Here is a 14520-nt window from a genome sequence, read left to right as displayed (position 1 = left end):
CTCTTTCCCCACTGCCAGGTGAACACAAAACGTGCGCGGCACCCAACACCGCGGGCAGCCGCTCTCATTACGGATGCACGGGGCTGCCTCCCAGCTTCCAAGGCAGGACCGTGTAAAGGGATTTACCGACAGAGTCTGGAAGCTCCCAGGGCCCTGCAGAGGAGGGAGCATCACCAGCACGCTGCACCCACCTCTGCTCTCCTGCAGAGTGCTGCCAGCCTCGGCCGGAGCCTCGGCCGGGACAGAAGGGTGCAGGGCCAGGGCCAAGTTCCCTGCTCCCAGGGCATTAATCAAAGTGACAAATACGCCTTGACATCAATTATGTTGCTTTCTTGTTCAGCCAAGAAGTAATTAACTTAAGTGAAGCAATTAGGTAAACTTATCAAGTGAGGTTAGCAGTACTTTAAGCAAACAGCTAATTGGGCTGTGAAGGGAGCAGAGGGGGTGGCGCTGGCTGCGGAGCAGGGACGAAAGGGGTCGGGGACAGGGATGGGGACAGGGACACCCCACCCGGAGGGGGATCAGGGGCTGAGGTTGCCGTGGCTGCCAGCTCAAGGGCAGGTCCTGCGGGAAGCATGTCCGAAAGGAAGCTTCCCCTCTCCTTCCTACCTCCGAAACACCCTGCACAGCACACGCCAAGAGCGAGTCATGCCCCAGCCCCAGCCCCCGTCCTTTCTGCTCATCTCAGGACGCAGACAAGAGGGAAAGACACAGCCTCAGGGGTCTCCTAAGAGCTGATGGAAGGAATAAAGCGATCGATGGGGAACCCCACTGTGTACAAGAGATTCGCACAAACAGGCCCTCAGAGCATTTGCCAATAACAGAGGATGAGGCAGAGGAGGGGGACGGACACTCGGTGCTGCCGAACTCCCTGCAGTGACAGCGACGCCCCCAGCCTGGCAAGCGAGCACCCACCGGGCTGCTGGGGCTGGCAAACCTGTCCGGCCCACCTCATTCCTGCCCTCCTGCCCCCAGGGAGAAAGCTTTGGGATGGGATGCTCAGGGGATGCTCAGGGGAGCTGGCACGTTGCACGGGGTGGCGTGGCGAAGGGGGAGAGGGGCTGGGGAAGGAGCTCCCACAGCCCAGATATGGCCCTCGAGGAGCCCCTCCTCTGAGCGAGGACGAAGGACCCATCTCATTACCAGAGCTAAAACTCCGCAAAGCTGCATCAAGAATGACAGAGGGTCGGAGCGGCCGTGCCAAGCCCCAGCCCCCTGTCATGTGTGGAGACGGACGCCGTCCCCTCCAGGCCCAGTGCCGCCGCCTCGGGCAGCGGGTGCATCCATGAGCCAGGCGGGGTTACAGTCACTTTTAGAAGACTTTCATTCTTTTTCTTCCTTTTTTTTTTTTTTTTCTCTTTTCATGGTGAATCTAGCTCATTTTCCTATCTTTCAAGCCAACGAACTAGTACATTTTGAGATTTAATTTCCAGATTTCAGCAGAATACATGGCACCAGCTGCTTTTAAAGTTTGCTAAGGTGTCGAATCAAAAACGCAATACTATAAATGATTAATGCACTCCTGTGTCGCAATGAAGCTGGAATATTTTAATTACTGAATAATGAAGTCAATACTCACAAATCTCAGCTGTCGTTAAAGAATCAGCGTGGCTCCGTGGGCCCGGTGGGAGAGGAAATCTTGCAAACGGACAGGATTCGCTCACCCGAGGTGCAGCCGGGAGCACCACGGTGGTGCCAGGGCATGAGGGGCTGGGCTTTGCGGCCCTGATTTGTGCTGGGCAGCGAGTCTGCACCCCGTGTGGGATCTGTTCTTTCAGCAGGGTGACTGCTAAAGGAAATACATTCAAGCTGCCCCAGCGCATGGTTCCTGGGTAGAAATGACGGTGACCTGAGCCCATTACAGATCGGACTGGCGAGGGGGCTTCAGTGAACGCCCAGCTTATCCAGATGAATACCACTGCCACCGTGACAGCTTTCCCCAGCCCCAGTAAGGACAGACTGGAGCTACCTCGGAGCGGGAACGGCCTGTGTATGAGGCCAGATTGGAGCTGGAGAGACCCTGGAGACAGCAGCGTGGAGCAAATCGGAAAGGGCAGATCTGGAAGACGGTGAACAGAAGGCAGAAGGGTAAAGTTAAAACAACCTTGTGTGTGCTGGGACGCGCCCGCAGGCAGCAATAGGCACCGTGTCTCCGACACAGATGGAGCATGTGGCTTGGAGCCGCAGCGACAACACCGAGGGAAGGGTGGTTGGCCCTGCCGGGGGAAAGGGGGCCAGGCATTAAGCTTTATGGAGTAGAAGCAGCTTCCTTGAAGAAAGGAGAGCCCTGCAAGGACAGCAGCAGGCTGGCAAACAGCATGGAGGCTGGACACAAAGAGAGAGACGCTGATGCTACATGGGGAATAACTAAACGGATTGGAGATGTATGTCCTCATGGAGACACGCTGGGGTGGCTCCCGTGACTGGGGTGCTGGGATGGGAGAAAACAGGCTCGTTAGGAAGGGCAGGCAGGGGACACAAGGAGCAGGAGTCACCCTCTGTGCCAGCGAGCCCCTGGGGTGCATGGAGCTCTGCCTGGGGATGGGCGAGGAGCTGAGAGTTTTATGTTTGGTCAGGGTTACAGCGAGAGCAGGGACAGGGGACGTCATAGTCCAGGTGTGCTGCAGGCCCCCCGATCAGTAAGCCCAAGCAGATGAGGCCCTCTATAGACGGATAGAAGCAGCCTCACCTTCACTAGGCCTGGTCCTCATGGGGGACTTCAAGCACCCCGACATCTGTTGGAGGAGGAAGAGAAAGTCAGACAAGAATGCCAGGAGGCTCGCATGGAAGGACAAAATGCTCCTGGACAAACTCAGACAGAAAAAGGAGGCCTACAGACGGTGGAAGCAAGGACATGCAGTCTGGGAGGAATACAGAGACATTGCCCAAGCAGACAGAGAGCAGGTCAGGAAAGCCAAAGCCCTTTTAGAATTAAATTTGGCCACAGACATCAAGGTCAAACAGAAAGGCTCCTATAGGAGCGTCAGCGATGAAAGGAAGACTGGGGAAATTGTGGGCCCTCTCCTGAAGTAAACAGGAGACCAGGTCACCTGGATGAGGTGAAGGCAAAGGCAGGGAAACATTCACTTAAATGCCGAGGGGGTGCAGTGCCCTGAGCAGAATTCTTTCCCCATCAGGCTGTTGCAAGAAACGTTTGCGTGCCTGGCACAGGATTATCACCTTTGGAGCACGAGACTAGTTGCTTCTGAAGAGAAGACCCTAGGCGAGCTAGACCAGCATGGCAAATCCTGTTTCCTCATTGATTTTCTTGAAGGACGCTCGGGAAAAAGCTGGATGTATGTATTCATTTGAGCAAGGGATATCAGAGACTCGTGCAGTGAGATTATAAGTGACACTAAAGGTTGTTCTCTCCTAAACCTCCCTTTTCAGGCGTTCACAACTTTAAAAAAAAAAAAAAAAGATGAAATTCTTTGTGCTGGAGATGTCTTGGGCTTCATCATAGACTAAAGGTTTTGGGGGAAAGCTGAGACAAAATCTCTGTGGATGTGTTCTGCATTATTTGAGCTTATAAAAAAAAAAAAAAAAGGCAGGGAGAAAGCGCTCCCTGGTAATAGTTTATCATAATCCTCTTCTTCCATCGTGCTGCCCACCTTGCGGACACCTTGTCTGCAGTATGAGAAGAGAGGAAGCAGAAAGGCAGCGGTGGGGAGTGAAACCAAACAAATTCAGGCACTTGGACATGCTGGGAGAGATCATCGCTGAGGGAACCTCCTGAGGCAGGGGGAAAAAAGGGCTCTTCAACTCCTGGCATCCACAGGCCCACACAGACGCCCCTGGACTGGCCATGCTGGCTGCACAAAGGGCCAACCCCACAGAGGGGCTCTGGGGGAGGCCTGGAGGCTCCTGGAGGTCACAGAACACTGCAGAGGACAACGTCTGAGTCCTAAGGGCCCAGCCAATGTCTCCCAGGGCTCGGGTCCTACAGCCCCTGCTGAAGCCCATCCCCAACTGGGTGTTCAGCTCCCTGACCCGCAACCATTGATCCCAGCTGCTTACAGTTCCTTCCTGCTTCCCATCCAGGAGACGGGCTGCTTTCACATTTAAACCAACGCCAATCAGTCCCTCCAACCTTCAGGTCTGAGTGACCTGCCTCAGGGGAAGTGACCGTGGCCTGATAGGAGCCCGGCCTGCTGCTCCTCACCGGGCTCCGCTGCCCTCTCCCCGTGAGCGCCCAGTGTGAGCAGATCTATAGGAAATGGCTGAGGGCATGGAAAAGGAAACCGTGCTGGATCACTTTGGCAAGGTGAGCTCACGTCTCTGCCCAGAGCTGCAGAGCCGTGGTAGGGGAAAGCAGCCAAGAAGCCTCAGGGCAGGAAGGCGGCAGTCGGGAGCACACCAGGCTGCCCCATGGCCGCATCCTGCACCTGCCTGCCACGCAGGGACACGACTGCCAAATGGGGGAGTGCAGGAACCCTCGTCCCCTTGTTGCTTCCCAGAGCCGCTCCAAGATGCTCAAAATAATATCTCAGGCGTCTGCAATTCTCCAGGTGCTGAATCATCCGCCTGCAATCCTTGCATTAGGCATGCAGGAGAGGTAGAGTTGTTTGCGGCGAGAAGTGGGGAGGGCGGCAGGGGCGGGAGGCGAGTGCCGACACACGACCAACAAGAAGTGTCAGCAGCAAGGCTCTCGTTGTGCGACTGCCCTGCTGGCCTTCCGAGGACTGAGTGGAGAAGGGGACAGAGCCTGCCAAAGCTCAGCAGTCGTGTGTGTATCCTAAAGGGATACGGGCAAAAGAAAGCTTGGATGCACAGCGGGGCTGACAGTTTGGTTTCCTCAGCCTGTAAGGAAGTCACTGTGAACCCCTGAAACACGTCCTACCTGTCCTCACCCTCCTGTACCGCTGAAGCAGACCCAAGCCAATTACACAAGGCTTCCGACATCCTACAACCCATCACCCGGTCCCCAGTGCCATCAGCTGCACAGCACTGCTGTTCTCTGCTAAAAAGGAAAAGCCCTCTCCTACCACTGAGGAGAAATGGATGAGTAAGAATGGTTTATTTATTTGGACTTCCAATAAAACTTTGACAGCATCCTGCACTGGGGGATATGAAATCATACAACCCACTCTGGTTATGCACAAGGACACCAGAACTTTTGTGTGTTTAATAGGTCTACTGAGATGTGGCAGATAGCAGAGGATTATCTGGGTTAGTCGATGAGAGAGGCTGTGAGGAGCTGCAGAGGGATTTCACTGCTAACAGAAACCGGTTTCACTGCAAGGGAAACGTGGTGTTGATAAATGGAAGTTCATGCATGCCACAGGGATCGGATGACCTACTCCTGTGTATCACCGAACTCACTACGATCTGTAACCACGCTGGAAGAAGCCCTACCTGTCACTGGACAGCTCAGTAACAGCAGCTGCTGAATGCCCAGGGACACGACAAACAACGTAAGGTCTGATGTGCCGTGGGCTAAATGAATGTAGTATTATTACTGCATTAAGTGTCAGCTGATGGAGCCCCACTCCAAATTCTCTCTTGATGTGGCCTCTGGACTGGAAAAAGAGCAAGCAGCACAAGTTGGGTCCAGGGAACTGTCCACGCGTTTTTAATTGCCAAGGGATCCCTCCAGGTATCCCACCCACCTTCCACCTGGCACACAGCCTTCGCCGCAACCCTTGCAGAAGGCCAGAACGGGAGTTATTTACCAGCAACCAGAGACCTTCCGGATGGGCATCTGGGTGTAGTCTCTCCAGACAGCAAAACCCTGCGTGGGTACCAAAGACCCACCCCAACCAACCCTCCCCAGTTACAAGGGACTTTGGGCTCAGTGGGAAAAGGTCAGGGAAGCACAGAGAATGACACAAGCACACACCCTGCCCAGACTAGGCTTCCCATATGCTGCAGGGCTCTAGGTATCCCTGATCCAGCGGATGACACAAATATTTGTCCAGCAAACTGGACCCCGAACTCCCCAAAAACAAGATAGGGACTGACTGCTCCTGTTAGAATTGAAAAGGTCACTGCCTAGGTTGCCCTCAATGCTGGGCATCTCAAGGATGTTCAAGAGGGGAAGGGAAATAAGGCAAACCCAAGCACCTGTGCTCTGTGCACATAAACCTTTACTAGCACTGATGCCCCTCAGTGCTTTGCCTTTGCTGGGCTACAGGTCACATTTCCCTGGCATGGGAAGGTGAAGGCTTCCACCGGGTCACTCCTTAGCCATGCCCAGCAATTCGAGCTCCTTTGCTCTCACACAATAAGGCAGATTTTCCAGCCCTTGACTTCTGCTTGTCGTTATTGTCTGCACTGTCTCCAGTTTGTCGTTCGCTTGTCATGCACTGCTGTGGGTGAGCAGCTGTACAGGAATGACATCCAGTCGCAGCGCTGCTCAGAGCAGGGGGCAGGAGTAAACACCTCCGGCTTCTGCCAAAAGCAACTACTAAAGCCCCCAGATGTCACTCACAGCTCCACGCTCCTCCTGTGATGACCAACAGTCCTCAGGATGCTTTCAGACATCAATTTCCTGACTGCAGTCCCCTCCCGTCTCCGTGCAGCCAGCATCATCTCTTCCCAGACACACAGCCTGACATTTAGCGATGCTAAGATGCACACAGCTCGACTGCGCCCACATGCTAGGCAATTTGGATCCCCACTGCTCCTTATTGCTCCTCCAGCCTCTGTCTCATCTGCTCACTTTTTCAGCAAGGACTTTGTGTTTCCTTGCAGGTCACAGAGAAACAGGTGCCATCGCGCAGCTCATGGGTGCTTCCCGGCCCCACTCCCGTTTGTAGATGAGAGTTAAATATAGCAACTTAACAGCAGGCTCTATACAACAGCCGTGTGTCTCATATTAAATGGATTAAGAGATAGCTCACTTTATCAGGTTTGTTTAAATACGATTAGAAACCTGGACAGATTTCCTACTTCGAGTAATCATAAATGGGGTTGGGAAGGCAAAGAGAAAGCTTCTGTTTGCACTCCCACCATGTGCTGAAGACTGGCTGGAGAACTGATAAAAGGAATTCCTGTTTTAACAGAGGAAATTAGGACGCATTGCAACTTACTGCACCGTACAGCAGACCGTGTTGAGGGATTAGACGCATTAACTGATGCTGGAGAGGCGACGGAGCCCTCTCCATTAGCCAGCCAACCCTTGCCATTACCAAAGATTACTGAGCCCTTCTCCTGGGGAAGCGCTTTGGCTCCTGCTTTCTGCAGCAAGCCATGGATATCAGGAGGGGGAATTCCCTCAGGCTGCCGGATCGTCTTGTCTTTGCTCTGTGAAATGCAGCTCAGCATTTGCTGAGCTGGAACCCGTTAGAAATGTTGTTTTCCCTTTTCGGCTTTGAATTCGTCGGGGACACGCTGGCAGCCTGCCAGGCTGATAATGAAATCTGCCAAAACATCAGCATCAGCTGCGGTGCGGGGACTGGCAGGGCCTGCCTGCCGAGCAGGGCCAGCTGCAGGAGAGACAACCTGTGCCGAAGGCTTTCAGCCTGCTGGTGCCCTCTCCCTTCTCCTCTCCCCTGGGATGCTGCCTGGGGTTGGGGAGGCTTCAGCGACGTCCACGCAGGCTTCCTGAAAGCACAGGGCTCACTCCTTGCCCCTGCCACCTCCATCCCTTGCTCCTAGGCAGGGCAGCAGTATCTTTGTACATAATCACAGGTGGGTTGGATTTAAAGAAAATAATAATAATCCCAGAACACAGAGTTTGCACGTGCTGTGTTAAAATAACACAGTAAGGCTGCACGTTACACTTTGCATTGGGAAACGCCAAGTGAGGGCTGCTAAGGGACCCTGCTGTACACCGTGGCACCCTGCCTTTTTCCAGAGGTTCCTCCCTGAACGGGTCAGACACCAGATCAGAATGAAAGCTGCACAGAAAACAGACATTTTCTAACAGGCACAAGCTTAACCTTGCACCCTAAGTGGCACTAATTAACACAAGGAGACACACAAGCCCACCTTTCTCAGGCATGCACCAGCTGTTAACTGATCTGGTTCAGGAACCAGCTTCCTCCACGGGACGTTACCCTCCAGGTAATGAGCACGCTGCCCTTTCTTCCAAAAGCAGCTGGCACCTGCAGGAGTAGGACACAGCAAGGGACAGGGCAGTCTCGTGCTCCAGCCTGACCTGGCAACAGCTTCTCTCCTTCCTTACAGAGAATGGGTCCCACATGGGTCACCCAGCACCTATGAGATCTGCAAACATTACTTTGTCCGAAATGGGGATTTTGCCTTCCAATCAATCAACTGCTTCAGATGACACACGTAACTAGGTACTTCGTTCCCTATGTTTTATTCTTACATAGAAAAAAGGATATGCAGCATAACGAGAAATCAGTAGTGACCAGTACCTTTGGCACTGCGCATACTGAGACTCGGCTGTGCCCTGGGAAACGTGCAGGACAAAGACGTCACTAACGCTGCACTTTGCTCTGACACACGCATTTCACCGACCAAGAAGAAACTGGAAAGGGGAGGGGATCTGACTTATCTCCTTGCAGAGGTATGAGCAGTGTCTGATGGTGTCCTTCACAGCTGCAGAGCTCTCCCTCAGTGTGTGCTGCTGGCAGGGCCCTGCTGAGGACACGGCCACCCAGGCTCTTGCAGGCAGATGTGCTGTGCCACCTCAGTTCCCTGGAAGCCCCACAGGGCACCAGAGCTGCACTGCGCCTCAGCTGGTGTTCCCAACCAGCACCAGGCCACCCATGGGTGCACAGCTCCTGGGGACTGGTGCGGGCAGCTCTCAAATCTGGGCCACAGACAGGAGAGATGGCCCTAAAACAGGAGACGTGAGCCTGAACGGTGCCCAGTGTGTGATTTATGTTGCCTTACACGTCACCGTGGCAAGGCTCGGTCAACAGGGACCAAACAAGTCAAAACCAAAGTGCTTCATGTGCATGCTCTTCCCTAGCCAAGCTCCCTGTGCCTTATTAAGAGGGCTATAAAGAAGGTAACTTCCCACTAAGCCCTGCTAAACCTTTTCTCTTCCTCCTGCATTTTTCAGCCACAAAAGGAGATCAATTGCGCCAAGTGCTCCCTGCAAGTGTTGGCTCCCAAATCAGGGCTAGGACTTAAAGCAATGCCAGGGCCTGCTGTGAGCTCCCACCTATTCACCAGCCTCTGGGGAGGAATAAAGGTACCCTACAGTTCTGTGGATTAAAGCATCCTAATTGTCACACGAAAAGCACATGCACAAGCAAATGCTCGAGGAAAATAAGGTCACTGCAGCCACCAGGACAGTGCAGACAGCATGCCACGGGATGGCCAGGCAGAAGACAAGTTCTTGCAGTGGCAGGGTTCAAGAAGACACACAGTGTGCAAGCAAGGGGAGAGCGATGAGGGAAGAGGGAAGGACTGGACACTGGAGCTCAGTGCTACAGGCTGTAGCCTGGGTAATTCACCTCCTGCTCCACAGAGCACTCACAGGACCTGTGCAAGATTTCTGCAGCTGCAAGTCCCCACGGAGCCAGAAAATGGGGATCAGCTCCCACCTCTCCAACCTGTGGGGCAAAATCCATCACATACCTTCCTACACACTTCAAGGCATGCTCGTCTGTTCTGTCATTGTCTCTGTGCTCAGCCTGAGCACAATGCACAGCTCTTCCTGTGTCTCTGTGTCTGGACGGATGCATGATGCTCTCCAGCAGTCTCCCCTCTGCTCTGCTGCTGGCTGCAAGGACTGTGAGCTCCCAGGCTTTTCCATCACTTCACCTCAGCAGCACCTGTATTTTACTCTCTCCACAGGTGGGCACAGCCCAGTTTCAGGCTCTCCTTTAAGCGGTGATGGCCGGGGCTTGGTGCCCTGCTGCAGCCTGGCAGTAGCTCAAGGACCCTCCGCGCCTGCCAGCCCAGGGGCTGGGGCTGGCCCACAAAGGCTCAGAGGAGCGGACGCTCCTGGCCACTGGCACTACTCAAGACCTCGAGCACCATCTCCTGGTCACTCCTGGTTTCAGTGGCAACTTAACGCCTCCTCCATTTCACTGTCACGGCAAAGCCCTGGGGACAAACCATGCACACAACTGAGGGAGAGGAAGGCTGCAGCACTTTACACGCGCAACGTTTCAGCAGGGTCATATGCCTGCTGACTCCCAAAAACATGAAAAAAACGATGCGACATTAGCTCCACCAAGCCATGGTGCAGTCCCCATGGCAGGGGCGCTCCTTGCTGCATACTCCTACTCTTCAAGCTGTAACAGGAACAACAAACTGTCTTGCTGGCACAAAAGCTCCTGCTTGTCCAGCTCTGCCTGGTGGCTGCGAGCAGCCAGCAGAAGATGCTGCTGGAAAACTCCAATCTGTTCATCTCCTGCACCCCTGGGGCTCCGGGCTGCGTGATGAACCAGCCATTGCTCACTGCAGGGTCTCGGGGTGCAAGATGTGGCAGGGATCACCCCTCAGTATGTAAATATTGCAGTGGCAGAGTTCAACCTTTTGGCATTAGGGAAAGGAAGATAAATGCTATCAGTCCCCTCTGAGCCACAGGAACCCTGCATCTATCTAATTGCACTTCATAATGGATTCAGCAAACCATTAATTATCAGATTATATTTTAGGAAACTGCAGATAAAAAGGCTTTATGAAATTTATTCTTAAAGGGACCGGTGTGCTGCAACGAATTTGTTGCATCATCCTGGCACCAAGGAGGCAAGCTTTACTTCAGGTATCCGAATGCATTTTACAAAGCAATGTCCTGTGTGCCACGAGGAACAGCTATCGGCAGTCACTCAGACAGAAATACCTTCATGAGCGACAATCCCTCTGTAACTGTATTAAACACCCAAGCAACAAGGGGCCCTGGCTTACAGGCACAGCTCCTTCTTCCTTGGATGTGGCAGCTTTGTCATCTCCTCCCTGAATTAGAGAAAGGGTGGAAGGTCTCAGGGCTGTTGTCTGCTCAGAAAGAGGATGTGGTTGCCCAGCCCGTGCTCTGACCCTTCTTTGTAATGCACAGTCACCTCCGAAGTGTGGATGAGATTAGACCTGCACTGCGCCAGGTATTACCTAAATGGCTGCAGAGCCATTTAACCCAATTCCCAAAGAAGACTCCACTCAAGTAGAAAAGCCCAATCAGCATCTCTGCACTAGGGGACTTTTCCAGCTGGCTCAGTGGCAGCAAGATGGTAAAGGGGAGAGAAACAGACAAAATAAAACAGCCCTTCCTCACCCTGCAGACTAACTGGCATCTGTGAGAATATCACTGATTCAGACATAAAATCTCCCTCTCTTCCACCCTAAATTCTCAGGACAGCTTTTTCTTTGGTCTCACAAGTCCACCCTACCTCAACTTCATTCTAGGCTGCACTAGTCGCCTCCTTTCCACCCTACTCAGGGCAGTGGAGGACCACACATGAAGAAAACCCATTTCCCATCTTCCTTCCTGCTGCTTTATTTCTCGTGAGCTGGGTGGGATGGCTGGTCGCACTCACCCGAGCCAGCAGCTGCTGACTGCAGGGACAGTGAGACTTCCCAGGTCCTTATGAAAGTCTACAAACCTCTCCTGTCCTTGGCCATGCTGTGCTTGCTACGTGCCATCCAGACCTGCTTTTCCACAGAAACCATGAATCTCCCAGCTAGAGCAACATGACTAGGTATGGCTCCTGAACTAGTCCAGTGTATACCAGGTGCCACACATGGGCACCCACTGCTCACTCTCCTTTGGTTTCTTCACAAATCAGAGTGACTTTGTCATCAAACAAGTCCTCCATAGTCACTGGCACCAGCTCCGAGACAGCTTGGCTCGCTTGGGATTCGGGCAATGTCGCAAAGACTTGGGAGCCTGCAACCTGGGCTTCATCGAAAGAGATGATGCGTTCTGCTGCTCCTTCCTCTGACATCTGAATCTCCTGTGCAGAAGACAAAATGGAGTGAGACACTTACAGCATCACTTTCTTTGCAATCGCTTTGCTACACACATCTTTCCTTCTTTCCTGGCCCTGTTCCGGCAATAACATTTAGCTTCACACCAGAGGACTGCAATTACAATAGGCGTGAGACTAATGGTAAACTCTAAGCTACACACACTAATGATGCAAAAGAGAAAACAGAAGAACAATTTAAATATTTCTCTCCACAAAATTGCTATAATTTAGCTCCACAAGTAGTCATAGACAATAAACACACTGTGATTACACACTAGAGGAATGCCAGCCCAGGGGATCTTACACGCTAGGCTTCCTCATCCAAGAAGCTATTCTGCACTGATGGCTGAGGTATTAAGAGAAAGAGTCCGGGTTCAGGCCTAGCATTTGGCCTCCAACAAAACAGCTATCATCTCATGGGGTATGTCATCTGGCTTTTAATAGCCTCTGAGTAACCAGGCACCTCTGCACACACTGTCAGTCCCTCTCCCTCGGCTCCCAAAAACCAGTTTATGAATGTGAGTTGCAGCCTGTGAAAAAGAATGTGTGGAGGTAAAGGAAGGGACACCGACGACTGGCATCCAGCTGGGTTGGAGTCTTTGCCCTTCCCCACACAACAGGCCCTTTATGTGGTCTCCCCAAGTCCAGGCAGGTCCTTCTCTGTTCTTTCTCGTGCAAATCTCCCTTTTTTTCCAGTCTCCTGCTAGTTCTATCCGCCTCACACCCCAGTGCTCAGGGTTCAGTTCCTTGTTTCTCTGTGCTGATGTCTCTTGCTGAGGACAAGCTTCTAACTGGGTGGCTAGTGGAAGAACCTGGAAAAGGGGGATGGAGCCCTAGCAGAGCTGGGAATGAGCAGGGACACCAGCTGAAAACATGCAGGTGAAGAAGCTGAAGGAGCTGGGAGAATGGCCTGCGGCCCAGGGCTCTCACAAAAGATGGAGAAAGAGGCCAGCAGCCAGGAGGCAGATGGAGAAGCAGAGCAGAAAGGGGTGGATGGAGCAAGCTGAGCCTCATGCCCCTGGGGATGGGCTCCTGTGGGGAAGGCTCATCCTCAGAGTGCTTCTTCTTGGTGCGGTAGGCAAGGGCCGAGGCCTGCATAAAGGTCATCGGGCAGTGCTTGCACATGAAGGGCCGGTCCCCTGTGTGCAGCCGCAGGTGGTTCTTCAGCGTGGAGTTGGCTGCGAACTTGGCCCCGCACTCCTCACAGGAGAAGGGCTTCTCGTCGAAATGCTCCGCCAGCTTGTGGTACTGCATCCCCGGGGACACGGGCAGGACAGCAGGGCAGCACCAGTGCCCAGCACAGGAACCCAGTGACCGCTTCTGACAGCCAGGCACCTCCCGCAGCTTCATCCCAGCCCACCTGGGCACCGCAAGCTGGCCACGAGGAGAACAAAGAGACTCAGCTCCTGTTATTGGTCCTGCTGTGCCAGCCGCAGAATTGGAACGGCTCAGTTATTTTTGGAGGCTTTTAAATTTGCTAGTAGCCCCACTTTTTCTTGATGAGCCAAGCTGAAAACCAATTAGGGAAGAACTAATCAGAAAGTAGTTGTGCTCAGTGGGGCAGGAGAAACAAGCTGAGCTGCATTTCCCACACATGGCGCTCACAGAGCTGCAGGGTGGAGGAGATTTCAGACTGTCACTTTATTATATTGTCCAGTCTTCTTCACAGTGTGTGCACAGGGCCCCAGAATAAACCCCCCTTTTCCCACCCTGCTATCACCAACCCTACCTGAGGCATGAGCAAACTCTCGGCCATAGATGTCACATGCCGCAGGGAGACACCTCTTCTTCTTGGCCATCTGACCTCTCCGTGGACCTCCAGCTGATGTTTCTCCAGCTCATTCTTTGTAGCTTTGACTTCAGTGCACTCCTTACACTGGATTTGCTTTCCTTTGGTCACCGGACAACGTTTCATGTGCACCTTTAGGCGGCAATAGAAGCGGAAGCTCTTATTACAAGCTTTGCAGATAAAACTCTTCTTGGAAGAAGCTTTCTCTTGTGGTTCCTTCGGTTCCTTGGTCCCAGCACCTCCTGTCCTGTCCTTTTCTTTGTCCAGAGCTTCAACTTGGGACTCACTGTTCACCTTCCGCTTCCTGATCCCAGTTTCCTCTCCACTTCCTTCCGTCAAGAGCCCTGTATACAAAACAACTCCTGTTTCAGTGGTGACCAGCAGGACTGAACACCAGCCCCCTGGTTCCCCATCTCCTGAATGCTCCTGAGCAGGGAGTCACCCCTATGCAGTAGGAATGGGCACTCATCAGTAGACACAATGAGACACCACCATGGTGACACGAGACTCTGCCCAAGAGCAGTCGTGGCAATGCATGGTACAAGGCACGAAGCAGCGACCCTTTAACTTTTCCACCCACACATACTAGGGGCTGGGTTAGGTGACAAGAGCAACATCCAGATTTTCCAAAGAGCTTGCTCCTCACCTGGCGAGAATGGGAACAATTGTTGCTTCTAAGAGTCTGCCTCTTGCTCAAACGTGTGAAGTTATGGCCGTGCTTAAATGTTTGAAGATCTGAGCCTCGGGGATGATACTGTCTCACTAACTCTGCCACTGAGAGTGGATATCCAGCCATTAATTACAAGACACCTCAGGAACACTTCCCAAACACAAACTCTTTGAAAGAGAACACAATCTTGCTACAACCTTTTTGAGTCTTCTGGTTAGGGCCCCGAGGTA

At 52.9% G+C, this 14520-nt stretch overlaps 1 protein-coding gene across 1 annotated transcript in view; it reads right to left on the bottom strand.

Annotated features, from left to right (window-relative positions):
• Nucleotides 1-5934: 5934 nt before the first annotated feature.
• ZBTB40 (zinc finger and BTB domain containing 40) overlaps nt 5935-14520 on the bottom strand; it is a gene marked incomplete at its 5' end in the record, with an annotated part of 30850 nt that continues 22264 nt past the window's right edge. Inside the window, 4 exon segments of the mRNA XM_083802433.1 lie at nt 5935-11816; nt 12582-13079; nt 13541-13636; nt 13639-13964. Of these exon segments, the coding sequence (XP_083658559.1) occupies nt 11619-11816; nt 12582-13079; nt 13541-13636; nt 13639-13964 (1118 nt within the window). The 3' untranslated portion in view covers nt 5935-11618.

This window comes from Anser anser (assembly GCF_964211835.1).
Source record: "Anser anser genome assembly, chromosome: 17".
NCBI classification, from domain to species: Eukaryota; Metazoa; Chordata; class Aves; order Anseriformes; family Anatidae; genus Anser; species Anser anser.
This window is presented reverse-complemented; position numbering and strand designations above follow the sequence as displayed.